This window comes from Rattus norvegicus, chromosome 8, assembly GCF_021556685.1.
Source record: "Rattus norvegicus strain SHRSP/BbbUtx chromosome 8, alternate assembly SHRSP_T2T, whole genome shotgun sequence".
Lineage (NCBI taxonomy): Eukaryota > Metazoa > Chordata > Mammalia > Rodentia > Muridae > Rattus > Rattus norvegicus.
Genome location: NC_141541.1, coordinates 31,814,813 through 31,834,437, shown reverse-complemented (window position 1 = coordinate 31,834,437; position 19,625 = coordinate 31,814,813). Strand labels below are relative to the sequence as shown.

The 19,625-nt window shown below is 44.7% G+C and overlaps 1 protein-coding gene across 1 annotated transcript in view; it reads left to right on the top strand.

Moving 5' to 3' along the window:
* The first annotated feature begins 981 nt into the window (after positions 1 to 981).
* Positions 982 to 19,625, top strand: part of Jam3 (junctional adhesion molecule 3) — a 60,845-nt gene continuing 42,201 nt past the window's right edge. Inside the window, 1 exon segment of the mRNA NM_001004269.1 lies at positions 982 to 1,074. Within this exon segment, the coding sequence (NP_001004269.1) occupies positions 999 to 1,074 (76 nt within the window). The 5' untranslated portion in view covers positions 982 to 998.

Sequence of the window (19,625 nt, the reverse complement as noted above, 5' to 3'; positions counted from 1 at the left end):
TCAGCGGTTAAGAGCACTGACTGCTTTTCCAGAGGTCCTGAGTTCAATTCCCAGCAACCACATGGTGGCTCACAACCATCTGTAATGAGATCTGATGTCCTCTTCTGGTGTGTCTGAGGACAGCTACAGTGTACTTATATAATACATTTTCAGAAAAAAATTAAAAAAACGGGTAAAAAACCCTCAAGTGACAAGAATTACACTTGTACTGTGTAGGACACACTATTGGGGACACCATTAGGCTTCAGGTCTACCAGAGAAATGAATCATACTTATATAGCATGTTATTATATTTATTTAGTGGGTATATCTTGCTAATGTTTATTCAGATTTCAGCATTTTCTCCTTTCATTACATATGGTATCAGGGGCCCTACAGGTGTGAAAATACTACTGTTTTAAAAAAAAACTATATGGCCATATCTTTATTTGTAAAATAATTTCTCTAATAAAAAATGGTTTATTTTATTTCATGTGCATGAGTGTTTTGCCTGCATGTATGTATGCACACCACAGACACGTTTAGTGCCGTCAGAGGTCAGAAGAGGGTGTCAGATTGCTTGGAACTGGAGTTAAAGATGGTGTGAACCACAATATGGGTGCTGGGAATGGAATCCGGGCCGTTGAAGAGCAACAGGTGCTCTTCTCTGCTGAGCCATCTCTCCAGCCCCATCATGCCTAAATTTTAATGGAGTAATCCTTCTTAGATCTGTAGCGATAATCTACAGTTTCATAAATCTACCCCGCTTCCTTCCCAGACACGCTTTTTAATTCTCCTCCGGCTAAGTTCATTGACAGAGGTAGCACCTGGAAGCGCTGAGCATCGTTGCATCCATAGCAACCAGACTGGAGCTTTCTCGGTCACTATGGTGCCGGCTAGGCCGGGCCGCGTGGTCGCTATGGAAACTGGAGGCGGGTCGCAGGGTCTAAGCAGTGTGAGCGCATGCGCACGAGGCCAGTTCTACGCTCCAAGCCTGAGCCCCTCACATTCCCCTCGACATGGCGCTGAGCCGGCGGCTGCGACTTCGCCTGTGCGCGCGGCTACCCGACTTCTTCCTGCTGCTGCTCTTCAGGGGTGAGTTGACGCTTCAGTGCGGCTGGGAAGTGTGGTCTGTGACGATGGGGACAGAGCGACCCGGGCCGCGGTGGAATAGCGGTTTCTGCGCCCAGGACTCCAGGTCCGGCCGAGGAGCTGAGGGGTGGCCTCTGCCGGAGCGTGGCGGGCGCGGCTCAGCGGGCTGTCGGGTCCGGTCTCAGGCTGACCCGCGTGGATGCGACTGGTCCCGGACAGGGACACGGCCCTCTAGAAGGACCGTGGCAGCTGCCTCACGGGCTCTAAAACTTGCTGGAGAAAACACCCCATCAGTATTGTGGTACCCAGAAGTCGTGGACGACGAGCAGCTAGGGAAGCTCCAGAGGCCTGTCCTCCCGGGAGCTGCTGGGGTCAACAAAGAAGCTGAACTGGGCAAGGCCCGCCATCCTTGTGCGGAGATGGGGGCTGCATAGGGATAAGCACCTTTGTTGCAGCGTGGTGGAGACCCTGACTCCCAAGTAGCACCAGGGTCATTTTGATCCCAACACCCTGCTAAACTTGAAAGTTCTGCTCATTTCTTTCTAGTGGAATTCCTGGGAGACACTATTTCCCTGGTCTGTGGGGCAAAAGCACTGTAAAGTTTACTTTGCAGTTAACTTTCCATAAATACCACAGGGCACTTTGAAGCTATTATCTCAGTTCTTAAAACAGCTCAGTGAAGTGGGTTCACAAACTTGGTTTGTGAACCCAATTTTCAGAGGCTAATAGTCTTCTTAAAAATTTTTTTTTTTAATTTCAAAACTGAGGGGCCACACAAGTAGTGCCAAACTTAAGGTTGCATAAGACTCCACTCCTTACTCAGAAGGTAACCCAACCCGGACCACTCCTCAACCCTTGGCTTGTTCCTTGGATTTGTTGCCGCCCACGATGCTCTCCAAGATATACAAATTAATACACCAAAGCCCTGTTGGGAGGCGGGGTGGTCAGGCAAGAAAACAAAGCGGTTTTGTGTTTGATGCTTATTCTAGTGGGGTGCGCAGAGTGGTGGTGGAAAACAGGGGTTCTGGTGCTGAAATATTGGAAACAGGCTTCTGTAGTAAGGATGACCCTTAGCCCGTATTTGTGACCATATATTTTGCTTGATTTAGAAAATTTAAAACCAAATGCAGTTGGGAGATAGAGCTGAGCAGAGGCTAGCCAGGAGAGAGGAGTGTCAGGAATGTCCTGCTCCCACAGTGTCCGTCACACTGACATGTCCTGACACGTCCTATTCACAGACCAGAACAACTCCCTATTGTTGAAGAGATTTGCTAACATGAAAATCTGCAGCTTTTATTGGAGAAACAGTTTGCAGTTGACTTCAGGGATACATTCCTGCTTGGTGATTTGTTAGTAAAAAGCAGAAACTGCTAAGGGCTCATTGCGGATGTTACCCCTCAGGTGGGGCTAATTTGGTGGGTTTCTTGGTATTGAGGGAAAGGAAAGAGTTTCCTATTATATAGCTTTTAGCTTACGTATACCTGAACGCTGTAGGTACTCTTGGGACTGGAGAGAGAGCTCAGTGGTTACAGAGGGGTAGGCCGGCAGAGGACCCAAGTTCTGTTCATAGCACCCAAGTTGGTGACTCAAACAGCAAGGGGGTCCAGCCTCAGAGGATCTGACAAGCTTTTCTGAGCTCTGTAGGCACTCACATTCATACATGTATATGGTCCCTTCACACATAAGTAAAAGTAAAACCTTTAAAAACATGTCATCTTCATAGGGGACAGCTGTGCCTTTTTAATTTTTAGGATTATGCTTTTCACTTGGTATCATTACCGTTTCCGTTTAAAATTGCCAGCTCCTGCCTGCTGTGACGAGTGCTTGCAATCCCAATGCCGTGAAGGCCGAGGCAGGAGGATCACTGTGAGCTTTTTTATTCTGGGATATACAGTGAGTTCTAGGTTACCCTGGGGGCAGAGCGAGACCACAAAAAATTTACAAGTTCCAAGTTGGATGTGGTGGCACATGCCTGTAATCCCAGGATTTGAGGGGCAGAGAGAGGCAGGAGGACCACTGCCAGTTCTTCAAGGCCAGCCTAGACAGAGACCATATTTCAAAAATTAAAAAGAAAAAAAAAGGTAATTTCAAACATAGTAAACATTCCATGTAATTGCTTTTTGCTGGGCTGTATTAGGACAACTTAGTGTGAATTATTTCATTTTGATAAGACTGTGTTACTGGTTCTCTTGTTCTGTGTATGAAGAAACAAGCATGCAGAGGTAAACTTAGAAGTCTCTAGTCTGTGCCAGTTCGGTCTTTGGCCGCTTGTTTATTGTATTCGACAGTGGCAATTCTTATTATGGATCAGTTTAGGGAAATTATCACGCGTTCAAAGACGGACTGTTTGTATATGTATAATATTCCTTTGTGAGATCGGTGACTGGCATGATTCAGCCTTACAGATGATATGCCTCCTCCCCCTTTTGAGTGCTTATGTAGCAAGTCAGTAACTTTCCAGAATTTTTGGTGTGCCAGAGAGAAGACTTTATTTAGAACTGGAACAACAGTTTGTACTCTTGAAGACAGTTTGCGAGATGAAACGTACAGGAATTCCGGACCAACTATTCCAATTCTTCCGTTTACTTGGACTCCTGAACCATGGTTTAGAGTGGCCTACATGGATCGATTGATTGCTTGATTGAACTCAGGGCCCTGAACAGATAGCCTCTACCCTTTTACGGCATTTTAATTCCTTTTGATTACTTGATTGTCACAGTCATTGGCAGGGTCGTACCTGTACTTTTAAGAGAAAGAAAGGACAGCTGATCCCAAAACTTGGATCTGCTTCTCATCTTCAAATGACTTGTCTGTGGTCACAATGCAGGCTGAGGAGACCGAATGGGTGTCTGCTAGAGATCTTAGTCATTAAGTAATTGCAGTATTCACAGTGCTCCATCTCCTATGCTCTGTGGAAGGCGCTCTCAGGGCAGCCCCCAAGGAATAGCCCTATGTCCACTTTCTGAAAAGCGGCAGATGCACAAGCATGCTTTCTGATTGTACATTGTGATAGAAGACGCCACAGCCATAGTGCACCCAAGCACTAGCAGCTGTTAGAGATGCGGTATTAACAAATTCCTTCTTTGTAAATCCTTTGAATTCTTTCAGAGCACAAGTGTGGTAAAAGAAAAGAAAATATGTGTGTGAGTGAGTGAAGTTAGAGTGTGCAGCTGGCTGAGGACAGCCTAGCGATGGGAGGCGGATTCTAGTTTTTCTCCCAAGGTGTTTCTAGTCAGGTCTGTGCGTGTGATGGCATTTGGGCTGAGTGCACATTTTAAATCTTTGCACATGCCTCTGAGTTCTAGCACTGTATACATATATATTCACTGGCATATGAAGAGAACTGGAAACTAAGTTGGGTAAGCACATTCTTTTACACTCAGATTAGCAAGGACACCATCCACTGAATGGGAGCCTAGAGCATTAACTCGCTGCCTCTTTGCCGCTTGTGGTGATGCACAGACATCTGCCTGTTCCTGATGTCCCAGGAAGCAGAGTTCTTTCCGCTTGTGGTGTTTTGGTTTTCTTGCTTCTCTGTGGTATTGATTGTGTGCCCTGCATTGTCTTTCACCCCTGCACCATCACTGTGTGCAGCAGGATTTGCAGTGCTGCTTTGCTCCTCAATCTGTAAGGAAGATTCTTTGTTTAGGTCTTTTTGCCTTTTCTTTCAAAAGTTTCTTTTTCAAATAAATGTTTTATTTTGTGTTGCCTTAGTTACTTTTCGGTTGCCATGACCAAACACCAGGACCAAGGCAACCTATAAAAGAAGGCACTCAATTTGGGGCTCACCATTCTGGAGGGTGAGAGTCCATGACCATCATGGTGGGCAGCGTGGCAGCAGGCAGGTGTGCATGGCACTGGAGCAGTAGCTGAGAGCTTGTATCTTAATCCGTAAGGAGGAGGGAAGGAAAGAAGAGAAGAAGGAAGGAGCTACTTGGGAATGACGTGGGCTTTTGAAACCTCAAAAACCACACCTCCTCCACCCAGGCCACACTTCCCCATCCTTCCCAAGCAGCTTGACCAACTGGGAACCAAGCATTCAAATGTTTGAGCCATAGGGGCCATTGCTACTCAAACCATCACATACATGTATGTACTAGAGTTTTGCCTACATCTTTGTCTGTGCACCATGTGTGCCCAAGGAGGCCAGAAGAAGGCCTCAGATTTTCTGAGACGGAAGTTACAGATGCTTATGAGCTGCCAGGTGAGAACTGGGAGTCAAATTCAGGGCTTTTGGAAGAAAAACCAATGCTCTTAACTACCGAACCAACTCTCCAGTCTCTTAACCACCGAACCAACTCTTCAGTCTCTTAACCACTGAACCAGCTCTCCAGTCCCCATAACTTTATTTGTATGAACGTGTACCTGTTTATCTCTATATGTACCGTATGTATGCACATGCCCAGAAGAGGTCAGGTCCTCAGAACTGAAATTAGCAGGTGGCTTGGAGTAAACACTTGTGTAGGTGCTGGGACCAGAACTGGGTACTCTGCAATTGATTTACTCTGTTTCTACAGTTACTGTTACAATCAGATTCTAACAGTCATATCGTCTGTCATGTCTGGACTTCGACTCACAGTAACCTTCCCTGTCTGAACAATCATATTTCATAGTCTGTAGTTCATTTCTTTCCAGCCAGCACTTAAGTCAGGCACTATTCACCACAGTGGGGCACACAGTGAGTGAGGAGCCCAGCCCTTGTGTGTATGACCATTCACACTGGGTTTTGGCCAGTGGTGTGAGTACAATTAGCAGTGATGTTAAAAAAGAAACTGACCCAGGACAGAGATGGCTCTGGCAAGCCTTGCCTGCCTGTCTTTGTCACTTGAAAGCCAGTTAACATTTTTAACCACTCTCTGTGTCTAGGCATTTTTAGTGTATCTTATTTTAGTTCGGTGGCTTCAGGAGCGTCAGGGTAGTCTCAGTTTTTACTGTAGTAGTTGTTGTGGAAGGAAATGGTCTTTTTCTGTCATCTACTCTGTGTAGCTGCAAAGTTACGAAGAAAAACGTGGAGAGATGTTTATGAGGCACTTTAAAGGACAAGGGCTGCCACTACCACAATTTGTGATTCCAGTTATGTAAAACACCAGGGGAAAATGTGGGGAACATTGATGGGTTGTGTCTAAGCAGCAGAGCGCAGGGCTGCTTGTTCTTGGCTCTTGTGTTTTTCCTTCCTGATTCATTTGCTTTATTTTTGAAGTCTTTAATGAGTTTTTTTTAAAACAATACATAATTTTTCGAAAGTCGCGCTTTGTTTTGATTTCTCTCTCATGGCTATAGTACTGGGATTTAGACTTGCCATTAGTAAAGGAAAACGTGATTTGTTTAACTACAAGCAGCCTCCGTCTTTACCTAGTTTCTTCACAGCAGCTGCATTGGATGAAGGAGGACTGTCCTTAGAGTTCAGTTGTTTGCTCATGTATTCTTTTTGAGGCATTTCAGAGATTAATTGCCGTTGGCGTTCGGTGGGAGAACAGCTGTGGCTTCAACAAATGGTTAAGGGGGACGGGAAGGCTCTTGGAGTACCTCCCCTGCCCCCCATCATTAGGACCAAACAAAAGAACCGGAGTGATTGCCTGGCTTGCTGCTGCTGCACTTTGAGCACTGCCCTGTGCCAGCCTCTGAGCGCTCGGGGGTGGGTAGGGGAGGGGGGGAGTGGATGGGGCAGGGGGTGGGGGGAGGGGATGATTCTCTAAGGTGATGAGGTAAGGAGGGCGGGTTGCTTTCATGGGAAGCAGAAAGTTATCCGTCCATGTGGCCGTCATTTGTTCCTGCCCAGTGTCTTGTCCTGTCTTCAGCATGAGGTGCAGCTTCGCAGCTGTCTGGAAGCTTATGGAGGATCGAGCAGACCCTCAGGCAGCTGCTCCTCTTGCTTTGGCCATGGTTTTCATTAAAGCACTTCTACTGTGTTTGTTTGTTTTATTCTTTCCTTTGCTGACAAAATAACAGTCTGGGCTTGTGTAGCTCAGGCTTGCCTGGAACTAACTCTCTGTCTCTGTCTCTCTGTCTGTCTCTGTCTCTCTGTGGTGTGTGTGTATACGCACGTGTGTGCGTGTGCGTGTACACCTCCCATAATGCCAGAGGTTGATGTCAAGTAACTTCTATAATGGTTTTCTATCTCATTTTCTGAGACATAGTCTCTCACTGAACCGGGAACTGGTCAGAGTCCACTTGGCAGAGTGGTTGGCAAGCCCCAGGGCTTCCTGTCACTACCTGTCCAGCTCTGGGATTGCAGTTTGTGTTGTGTCGCCTGGCCTTTACATGGGTTCTGAGGAGTCCTCTCAGGTCCTCATGCTTGCATGACCTCACTGAGCAATCCTTCCTTCCGCCTCAGCTGCTGGTACACAGGGGTTGCAGTATGTAGCGCGACACTTGACTCCTACTGACCCCATCCATAACTGCAGGTTTAGGTGAGTAGAGGTGTGAGAAGAGAAGAAAGTGGGGGAAACAGTGTAGGCAGACATGTGTGTAGGAGTGTGTACAGTGTTTGCTGAAACTCTGGGTTATGATAACAGCTGTTGAACGCTGTGTGCTCGGCATTCTATGGATTGTATAGGACAATATAGAGAGTGCAGACCACGATAGCATAGTATCCTGAGCTGAGTGCCTCAAGCCATAGACATTTGTGTCTCACTGTTTGAAGTCTCAGATGTCTGGGATCAAGGTTGCTAGCAGATCTAGTTCCTAGTGAGGCCTTCTTCCTGGTTGGTGGATGACTACAGTTGTGCACAGGCTGGAGAAGGAGAGAGAGCTTGCTGTCTCTTATAGCAGCCACTATCCCATGCTGAGGTCCTACCCTCATGACCTAAGCCCAGTTACTTTTTAAAGCCTGCACCTAATACCATCTTGTTAGGGATTGAGGCTTCAGCATGAGCTTTAGGAGGACACGACCTCGAGCTAGCTGGCTTACTTGGTCTCAGCTCAGTTTTATTTGCAGGCAGTGAATTTGTAGATGTGGAATCTGAGGCCTGGTCACAATAAACCCAAGAGCCGTACCCTCAGTGGGACATCTATCGTGCTCTCTCCAAAGCTCAGGGGCCAGTGCAAAGAAAAGGCAGAAATATAGCGGGAAAGAGCTGAAGAAGGTGTGGGACATAGCATTGCACCCCTGAGCTCTCAACGGCTGGACCACATTGGACCCATCACCATTGGAAGTGTGGAAGTTTGTCAATTGGAAGTAGAAATATGAATGAACAAAAGAAGTCAAGACTGCAGTGGAAACATCACCTAGAAAGTATTAAAATAGTCTTAGTCATGTTCTGTAGAATGGGTATCCTGGTCTAGACTGGGTTTTGTTTATATTCTAGACCCTCCTTTTTAACTATGGACAGTCTGTTCCAAGATACCCAGTAGATTCCTAAACCTGGATAGAACAGAACCCTGTGTATTGTGTCGTGTGATGTTTCCTGTACACAACATGCAAACGTCATGCCTTTTCCCTCTTAATCTTAATTAAGACTTACCATGTCATGTACTGTGACTGAGATTTACACAGTTTTTGGACAATGAAATACAATTAGTCTTTTTCCTTCACACTTTCATAGTTAGAAGATGGCTTCTTTCTCTCTGCTTATCAGGTCAAGAATTTTCAGCTTTTCACTGAAGAGTAGCAGTGTGTGGCTTCTCTGTGCCATATCTGAATTGCCAGTGTTGGGGCCGCTGAGTAAAGTGAGGGTTCCATGGATCTAGTCTGTAGTGATGGCTGGCCCACTATCCAGGTGCCTCCTTCAGTGAACAGTGAGCCGTCATGTATATGGTGTAGACATGATGGGTACAGGGTAGGACATCCTAGGTAGGACAAGTAGTACTGCATAAGTGTTTATCTCAGCAGAGTGGTGTACAGTTTCTAACTTAGGAACTGCAGCTTTTGGGATTTTTATTTTCTATTCCCGGATACAGCTGACCTCAGGTAACTAAACCTGCGGATGGGGGAGGGGCCTGTGTCTGCAAAACTGTATCTAAGTTAATGTTGTTCTTCAAGTGCATATCTCCTGGACACATTGTTTTAGGTTGTCAGTCCTGTTGTCTTAGAACTTAGAGAGAGAGGGCGAGAGAGAAACTGTGTGCTCAGTGCCCTCTGGTTGAGAAGTTCAGAGTTGTACCCATTGCCGCCTCAATATTGCTAATCTTTTCCTTAGCTACATTAAAGGTCGTCTTTCTCCTTTCCCCTTCTTTTCTAGGAGGGCATTTTAAAATGTTACTGCAGTGTGTCACCAAGGTGAATTTTAGTGTGCTACTTACATCTCATAGTTTATATAGCTGTGGGTTTTTCTTTCTGTGTGTTCCTTTTTTTTTTCTTTTTTTCGGAGCTGGGGACCGAACCCAGGGCCTTGCGCTCGCTAGGCTTTCTGTGTGTTCCTAAGTATTTGTTCAAATAGTCATCTTTTATATTCTTATCCTTTCAATTTGGGGCTCTGACTAAATGCATTCAGTCACTGTGTCCTTCAAGACTGTTATTTTTTCCTCTCATACTGCTATGTTCTTGCCCGTGTAAGCTATTCTGAATTCTGCAACCAGCTATTTCTGCTTCCAGCCTTATCTGTTATTGAACCAATGCCCAGAGGACTTTCCCCTACTGATTATTATGTTCATTTCTGAGGTTTTACTTGGTTCTTTTTGGAACTTTTTGCTTAAGTTTTCAGACTTTGAAAAACTGGAGGCCATGTGTCTATTATAAGCCCTGGTGTTCAGGAACTCACCCAGGAGGGACTTGAGTGTGAGCCCATTTGGACTACAGGTTATAGCTGGTCCTTTGGCTACTTTGTGGGTTCTTTTTTCTTCTACCTTTCTGTACCCTTGTTCTACCTTTTCAACCCCCTAACACTAGATATGAGAAAAATGGATAGAGAGGAAATGGGGTACATTATTAGAGTACTTCCTGCTGATTAAGGGCTTCAAGTTCCTTGGGGCAAGCTTGATCTTCCTTGTTGTCAGAATATTTAATTTTCTTTCTCTTTTTTCTTTGCACACAACTATTGAACAAACTGGGACCAACAACAACCAAGTAAAAATCCACCACCATCTCAGGGCCCTAGCATTCTATATCCTCTGAAAAGTCCCTGGAATTCCAAATGTGGCAAAACCTCAAACTATCTGCTGCTGGCAAAATATCATGCTGCTAGAGCACGAGGCAAATCATAGTCAGCTGTAGTGGATAGTTTGGAGCAGCACCATATTCTACGCCTGGGATTAAAATGAAAACGAATTTTTAAATAATGTTTTTGTGTTTTAATGAAACCAAAATTCCAAAATCATCACTTCAATCAGTTGAACTCCTGCTCGCTCAATATACAATGAACGGATTTTAGCATTTATGCATAGCTATCTTAGTTTCCATATTCGACATTCCAAATAAAATAGTCTTAGGCATCTAAATCAAGTGTTTCTTGTTTACACGTATGGTTTTGCTTCTTTGATTATAAAGAACACGATTCATCAGTGACAACTAGCCTAACTCAAGGATGCTTGTTTTGAGAGCAGGCTTCCACTCAGTGCCAGCTACCAGCTGCCACTTCTAGGATGACTATTGTCCTTTGCAGGATCGAGGAATAGTTTGAAAATGTTAGACTCTGTTTCCTTTTATTCCCTTTGACTCAAGGACACAGAGAACCCTGAATTTTCAAAATATGAGCATGTGCTCTCAGTGTCCCCCTCCCTACTTTCTGGTTTAGTCCAAGCTATTTCTGTTTGTCCTCTTAATATCTCCCCGCTGCCTGTTGAGTCCAGAGGTGCAGACAGTGCCTCGCCTGTGAAGATCTTGCTGTTGGGGTGGATTGTATTTCTAGAAAGCTCTACTTTGCTTCTTTCCTCTTTTGATTAACAGAAGAGCTCTATGTTTCTTTCAGTGTTTGTCATGAAAGGAATGCTGTTGTCATTCAAATATAATTTGCTATAGTGTACACACTTCCAGAATGGTGTGCTGTCCCTGGGGAAAGAGTGCAGTTGACATTGCTCTAGGGTTGGGACTCTGTAGCTTTAGTCATATGCCTAGTCATGAAATTGTAATCTCTGACCTTTATCTGTCCTTCAGGACATAGCCACATAGATGGGAGAGTTACAGTCCCCCAAGTGGAAGTCACTGCAGTGACAGCTGTAAGAGAGACATCCTGAGGCCAGGGACAAAGGTGACCTGGAGCTTCCAGCTGAAATAGGAGATTCTTCCTTGTTCAGGATGAGCGTTAGCTTAAGAGGACAAATGCTACCCACTGTACCCTGTTCATATCCACATGTTTCCCAGGTGATGGGAAGAGCACTGCATTGTGGGTGTTGAACTTTCCAGATGTTTATGTGATTCATATTTGGATCTCAGGGAACCAATACTGGTTTTAATACAAATAATTAAAACCACACCTCTTCTCTTACACTCCCACCAAATAGGCATGGTTGTTTTCCTTTGTTGTTAGATAAGGGTTTTTAGATTTGAATGTTAGATCCAAAGAAGTGATTTTTCCAGGCATCTGGCAAAGTTGTTAAGTGATTAGCTGAGCTAATATATTTATTCATTCTTTATAATTGTATTTGAGAGCTTTAAAAACTTAAACAGGAAATTCTTCTGACCTTCATTTAGCTATGGGCTGGAACCAGGTAAGCTTTACTTGAAGCCTACTATGAGAGGTTGGAAAAACTGGTGCTTAGAGCCACAGTGTTTGTCTATTACCCTCCCTCCTACTTTCCCCCAAATCTCTTACTAGAGTTAATATTTCATGGGTTCCTGCTTTTATTTACCCAGAACCAAAGAGACATAGGTAATTGGTTGAGTTGCATTATTAGTTAGACCGGATTCTTTAGTATGTAGTGGCTGTCACTGTGACAGTGTTTACAGTGTTAAAGGGAGGAAGGGTTTGCTTGGCTCACTGTTTCAGAACGTTTGGTCCATCATGTCTTAGAGGAATGACAGTCCTGCAGGTGTGCATACTAAGCCCCAGTACTTAATCATCATTAACTCCTATCATCAAACGGGATTATCTCTGCTGCTGAATTTGGTTTGGCTACAAGCTCTTTGGCTGTATTTACTCATTTACTTAAAGTTGGTGTCTATGTGTATGTTTGGTACACACTGTGTGTGTGGTACATACTGAGGCCAGAAAAGAGCGTCAGAGCCTCTGGAACTGGAGTTAGAGGTGGTCGTGAGCTGCCAGCTGGGTGCTGAGAATGGAACCTTGGTCCTCTGCCAGGACAACAAGGGATCTTAGCCTTTGAGCCCCATCTCAGGCTCAGTTGTCTGACTTTGCAGGATGGGTTTGGAACCTTAGCTGTGGGTCTCCAGAGCCATCACTCAATGAGAACAACTGTTTCCATATCTTTTATTCGAAGGCAATGTTTTAGACCCAAAGGGACACAAACTTGTATTTTGGAAACATCATAGTAAAAGATGAAAATTAAACCTTTTCCAAAGATATTTTTATGTTTATATCTATTAATTTCAGTGGAAAAAGTGAGAGTAGCAGCAAGTAAAGGGGCCCGCTGCCTGGTAAATTTCGTGTAGTCCTTGGGACTTACATGGTTTCCGGGACCTTCATAGCCAGCACATAAGGACTGTAACCTCAGCTCCAGGGTATCTAACACCTTCCCCTGACCCCTGGGATTGAGCACCTGCACTTGGCACACAGACTGGCATATAAATAAAAAGTAAATCTTTAAAACATTCAATGGGAAAAGGGTGCATGTTACCTGAGAGAGAGAGGCTAATTTCTAGGTTTCCCAGTGTTTCCTGGAGATAGCAGAGGCAAGCCACACAACAAAGAACAACAAGATACAGGGATGAGTTTGTTGCTGGAATTTCCTGTCCATCATCGGCCTCTGAGGTCCATTTATCATCCCCTAGGCACTACTGTTGGGAGGACACAGCATTGCTGTGTGTGTGTGTGGGGGGGGCATGGAGCCCACTGGGGTTGAAGCTCTTAGGCTGTTTGAAAGCTACAGGAAGCCTCTTCAGGGCGAGTTCAGGCTAGGTGACTGTTGAGATGTGTGTTTGGTGTTTTGTTCTGAGCTCACAGAATTTACTCTCTCTGCTCCTCTTGTCAAGTACATTTGCTACGTGTGAAGTAAATAAGATTTACTAAAGCTTGGTTGCTTCTATTCTTACCTGTGAACAGCACCTTTTATAGCACACATTTTTGAAAGCCTTTTAAGAGACTTCGAGGAAGAAAATTAGCTCGAGTTTGAAGATACTATTTAAAAACAATAATATTGAGCAGAGTTCCATACACTTATACAGTGAGACCCAAGCATTCCAATCCCCCAACTTCTCCTCCAGCCCCTGTAATAAAGCCCTCAAAATTTGTGTGTGTGCTTGTCTTTTTTTCTTTTCTGTTTTGTTTTTTGATAGGCCACCAAGTCTTGTTGGTGCTACCCATATGTGTGTGGGGGCCATGCGTTGGAGCATATTTAGAAAAGAATGGTTCCCCTCTGCCAGCAGCTCATCTGATGTTGACTCCTTGGTAAGGGACAGGACCTGAGGAGTACATCATTCCACTGGGATTTTGGCTGCACTGAAGCTGTGCAGGTCTTTCACAGGGAACAACTGACTCTGAGCTGATGAGCGTGACACGTCATTCATTTCATAGTCCCCTCCTCCAACCCATGCATTCTTCCTACTTCCTTTCCCCTGATGTTGCTGAGACTTGGTGTTGGGGACAGCGGTGGCAATGGTTAAATGGTGTGTGATAAAGGTGTCTGTTGAGAACGGAGCCCTCAGTTTCTTATTCTTAGTATGTTGATATGCATCTCTCCAGTGACTGCTGCCCAGTGCAGAAAGAACAGCCCCAGCCCGGATGTAACCATATATATTAAATACAATTTGACAGTATTACATTTGAACAAATTAACCCATTAGACTTCTACCCTCTGACCTTCTATGACCTTCCTTTCCAGCCATGGGAATTAGCCCAGGATCATGTACCAAGGCATGCAATTCCCTTCTGGGGAGCAGGCCTCACATCCAGTCAGAATATGATTAGTTACTCCTTCATGGTTATGCCACTGTGCACACATTGCCGTATGTCTTGCCTGGTAGGTTGTAGTGTGCAAGGCCTAGCGCTAGGGAAGAAAGACCAGTGATATATTTTCTCTTCAGTTGTTTGCATAGTGCCTTGTGAAGGAAGCTAGCCAGGAGAGAGATTCCTGGTAGGTTTGATTGCTTTCTCAATGTCCTGTGACCAAAGTGAGTGGTTAAGACACCGGTTTTTAGCCTTATGACTTAACCCCTTTTCTGTTTTATTTATAATGGAAGAATCATGTGACCTGCTGTGTTGTAAAGCCTGGGTGTCCCATGCAAATCCCCTTACTTTCAAGGAAAAATGACTAGGTTTAGCTTTCTGGATGACATGTGGTACCCCCCTTTTCATGTCTGTGTCCTGCCTTCCAAAGAGGAGCTGGGAGGTAGAGCACTGCTCCTTTCCCCCTTTGCTTCGTGCATATGGCTGTGTAATAAGGGTAGGTTGATAATAGAACTGTAACCGTTGATTTCCTGCTGGAGGACCCTGAGATTGCTGGTGTGCTTTCGGGCCAGTGGAGTCAGAGTCTCACTGTCTGAGTCACTGCTGTGTTGGTGTCCCACAGTTCCATTGCTGCAGCTGACCTGTGTGCTGCTCTCTCCACGACATCCAGCTTTGTGGATTCTTTGTGCAGCCTCTTGGTAGAACTTTAATCTGAGGCAACCTCCTTCTCTTCCACATTCTCTTTATTGAGCCAGCATAAGCTAAATCTGGTTCTGACTCTCATTCCTGCTGTGTCCAGTCTGGGCTGGTTTCCTTATCTAGAAACCAGCAGTACTATACCGTAGGGTTATTTTACAAAAACCTGACTATATAAAGTACTAATAGTAATAAAGATAACTTACTAGTGTCATAGTTAAGATGAAATCATTCAGTTTATTGTCGCTCACACCAAAGCTGGGCTATACAATGAGTATACACCAGTCTGTGCTACATTGCAAGGTCCTGTTTAAAAAAAAACAACCAAAGGAAATAAATTAACAAATAATAAATTCATAGTTCATGTGGAAAATACTCAGCAGAGTTCCTGGCATGACCACAAGTGCTTTTTTTAGGTTTGCTTTTCAGTGCTAAGTGGTCTGGATTTACTGTTACCAACCCCTTTTACTGCAGCTACGTATGTTAAGCTGTGATTTATTTGGTTCTTAGTTATCTAGAGACAAAGTGAAGTTTCCTAGTTGGTTTGGGCCCTCACCTATGGAGGATGCCCTTCCAAGGCCCCGGATCCCATCTAGTAATGTGCCCTTGGTTTTGCAAAGGTGTTTTAGCTACAATTAAGATTTCTTTTCTTCCACTTTCCCTCTTCCCCTTTTGTACTTCTGGTTATATAGGTGGTGTTAGAATAGCCACAGACACTTTCCTCAGGTAAGGAGACCTGAGGTTGCATTTTTTTTCCCTGAAGACAGGGTTTCTCTATGTAGCCCTGGAACTCACTCTGTAGACCAGACTGGCTTCAAATTCAGAGAGATCTTCCTGCCTCTGCCTCCCAGATGCTGGGATTAAAGGTGTGTGCTGCCACCCCCAACCCATGTAGGAGGTTGCAAAATAAACAGAAAAGTTAATTCCTATGTTGCAAAAATATTATATTAAAAATGCAGTTGGTTTATCTCCTGAATTTTTCTGCAAAACACTAATCAAATTTTAAAATTTGTGAGTAAAGAAGAAAGAACATTTTTTTCAGATATTCTGACATTCTTAGTCTCAGAAAGTGGTTCCCTGATTATTTATAGAAAAGACGACCTCGTCGCCTGGGAGACATTTTTCCTGCCTAAACCAGGAAACACTGACAGTAAGAAGTTTAGTGGAAATTCCAGCATCTTTTGAAGTAAAGGAACTGCCACTGTACCTCAGAGTTCACCCTAAGACCAAATGTGTGGCTGGAGCTGTTTGTGTGGTACAGATGTATAATTCCAGCTCTCAGGAGCCTTGAGGCAGGAGGATTATGAGTTACAGGATGGCTCAGCAAGATTGTCTTAAACAAATGATAGAGGAATCTGTGGCTCAAAGGGCACATTGCTAGGCTGGCCTCCATGTTCTGTGGTGTGTTGAGGTTATTGTGTTATAGTTGGGGTAAAGGCCATTTTGGGGGGGGGCAAGAATGAGAGAAAAGAAAACTCCCAAACGGGCAAAGTTCACCACTCAAAGATACAAGCCACATGCAAGCACGTTAAACCACAGCCAGAGCATTGTGGGATTAAGTTCTGGCTCCCGAGCTTTCCTGGACTGTATTCATATTCATTTCAGATCTTAAGCTGAGTCTTTAAGAATCTGCAAGTGGGAATTGCATTTAAGTTAGAGGCATACACTGGGCAGCAAATCTTGGAATTTGTCTTGTTCTAGACCTGGATAGGTAAGACTACATTTCCTTTGTCTATACAGTTGCCTGCACTGGGCTTCTGCAGATGAAGGGATTGGATAAAATCTTGTTACTTAGTAACTGCTCTGATGATTGGGAGGTCTGGGCCCTGCCCCTGGTTCCCACTGTTGATCCAACCTGTTCTTTCACCCTTTCCTGTCGGTTTCTACCCCCAGACAAATTCTTACCCACCTATTCACATAGACATAGGGTGCTGACTTCTGAAGTGGAGAGATGCGGTAAGGCAGGACCTTTCATTTTTCATGGGTGGTGCACTCACGTGCTGCACAGTGTTGAGAAGCCCACTACATGCCGGGATACCTGACTGGGACTCCAGGTATTTCCAGGTGTGGGTGTCAGTATTCCCCCTGAGCACCACTGTAAGTCAGTCAGCTCACACCAGCGCTGGTCATCAGGAGGCAGTCGAGGCCTACAGAACTGAGAAACAAGATTTAGAACTGGGTCTGGAGATCCAGTTTTGTGAATGAACTTGACAAATGAGCAGTGTTTATCTGCTGTGCATCACCACCTCTGAAACTGTACCATTCATCCTACTGGAACCCGGTTTTCCCAGCCCTTAAATGCTGCAGAATGTTCGAGCAATGCAAACAGTGACGTTGGAGGTTTGGAGCACTCTGTGCTGCTATGAGCCATAGGGTAACCGTGTTTGATGTGATTGTAAAATATCGATAGCCTGATTCCAGTCCATGCAGGCGAGCAGGAATACATCTCTGAAATCCAATACCCATTGCCCAAATAAAGGTAACTGCTTATGCTGAGCTCTGTGTCCTTTCCACTTGTACTTCCTGTGCATTCCACTTGGTGCTTTAATCAAGGCACAGAGTAATTCTCTAGCACATTCGCTGTTTTGTGCCATTTTGTCTTCATGTCCTGAAGCTTCAAGGCATAGACATTCTGGATTCACTTGGAAATAAGCAAGAGAAGTCATCAAGGGGGGTCCCAGAGAAGTGAGAGTGCTCGTAGTGCTGCCCCGCTGTAATCACAGCACTGGGAGGTAGGAGAGGAAGAGTTAGGTAGAGTTCAAGGCTATCCATGGCTACACCGAGTTAGAGGTCAGACCGTCCTTCATGAGACTCTGTATCAACCAAACAAAAAGTTGAGTACAGTTAGTTCTCAGAAAGAAACTAAATGTCAGACTGGGACATCCAGAACTATTAAGCAAACACTTGTTTGAGGTCGGGTCACAGTATCTGAACACTGGGATTCCAGAGTTCTTTCAAGCTCTTAGCTGTGGAGTCTCTGGGCCGAGGTGCACTCATGAGTAGGCCCTTCCTCTGGTCGTTGTGTAACAAAGCCATTTATCTTTGCGGGTTGTCTGGGCTACTTGCTGTGCTAAAGACCTCCAATGCGTTGCTTTGAAGATGCTTTTCTTCTTCAATGTACTGAGACTTCTGGATTTATAATTGAGTTCTTATATAATGTGATTCTAAAAATGAATTTACAACATGAAAGAGCTTTGAGTCCCATGGTCAGCCTCCTAGGGGGTCACATCCTTAAAACAGACTGACTGTCTCCACCCAGAAGCCATCCGCTGTCTACATCCAGAAGCCATCAGCTGTCTACACCCAGAAGCCATCCGCTGTCTCCACCCAGAAGCCATCAGCTATCTACACCCAGAAGCCATCCGCTGTCTCCACCCAGAAGCCATCAGCTGTCTACACCCAGAAGCCATCCGCTGTCAGTAGCTCCTTAGGTAGGGATTGGGGGCTCATGAGTCTCTTCCTATAATTGCTGGGATGTTGCAGGCTTTAACTTGTACATGGAACCATATTTGCTGCTGCGAGTTCATAAGTTCAATGGTTCTGCTGTGTCCAAAGACACTGATTTTGCCCCAGTCCTCTAGACTGCTGGCCCTTACAGTCTTTCCACCCCTCTTCTGCTGTTGACCCTGGGTCTTGGCGGGAGGAGGAGATGCCATATAGGTGTCCCATCTGTGGCCGACATTTATTGTTTGCACTCTACTTGTGATTTTCTGTATTAGCCATCATCCAGTGCACAGAGGCTTCACTGATGTGGTCTGAGAGCTGCACTAATGTATGGGCACTGTGCCATTTTATAAGGCATTTGAGGAGGTTGGAGAGATGACTCAGTGGTTCAGAGTACTGGCTGCTCTCCCAGGGGACCCGGGTTTGATTTACAGTACCTACATGGAGACTCACAGCTATCTCAGGCTATCCAGCGCCCTCTCCTGGTCTCTGTAGGCACCAATTATGCTCTTGGTCTGAAGACATGCAGGCAAAACACCTATGCATATACACCATAAATAAATAAATAAATAAATAAATAAATAAATAAATAAATGGGCTTTGAGCATCTGCAGGTTTTTGTATTGAAGTCTCCTTGTTCCTTGGTCTGAAGACATGCAGGCAAAACACCTATGCATATACACCATAAATAAATAAATAAATAAATAAATAAATAAATAAATAAATAAATAAATAAATGGGCTTTGAGCATCTGCGGGTTTTTGTATTGAAGTCTCCTTGTTCCTGTTGTCCAGAATCCATTTCAGTATTATATCTCAGTCTGCTTTCCTTTAAGCAGAGAGTAGTTCTCTGATGTTCCCAGTCTCTGATGTTTCCAGTTGCCCTGTCCTTCAGACTGACAGCTTCAGTTTATTGGAGTGTGCAGTTGGTTACTAATAAACATTTTGATCTCTCTTCTTTTGGTAGACAGTGCTAGGTTTACTAATTAGGCAAGTAACTAACTCACCAAATGTTAGCATATTTAATTTGACTTAATATTATTAAACATTTGTTGGATGCTCATGGATGTTGGCATTTTCCAGAATGGTTTATTGATTACCTTAAGAGTGTGTGGGTGTCTTGGGAGTTGCAGAAAATGGTTCCAGTCACTGCTGTTGTAGGATATACTGCAGAAACCCCTTTGCCCTTGAACGCATGCCTCTCTGAGACCTCAGAACAAGGACAGCACCTTACGATAGGAATGGAAATTGTGACAGCCTCCATTTTCTTCAGCCATCCTCCTCCCCACAAGTCTGCACTTGGTCCAGTTTCTAGGAGGAATTGCTGGCAGATCGTGGTCATAGTTGTTGATATCTGTGGTAGGGGCTCTGCATTTCAAGACCTTTTCTAATTGTGTGATCCCAGCTGCTCACCAAACTGTGTGATGCAGTCGGGAACACGGCACATGACACTTCATTAAAAAGATTTTTTTTAAGA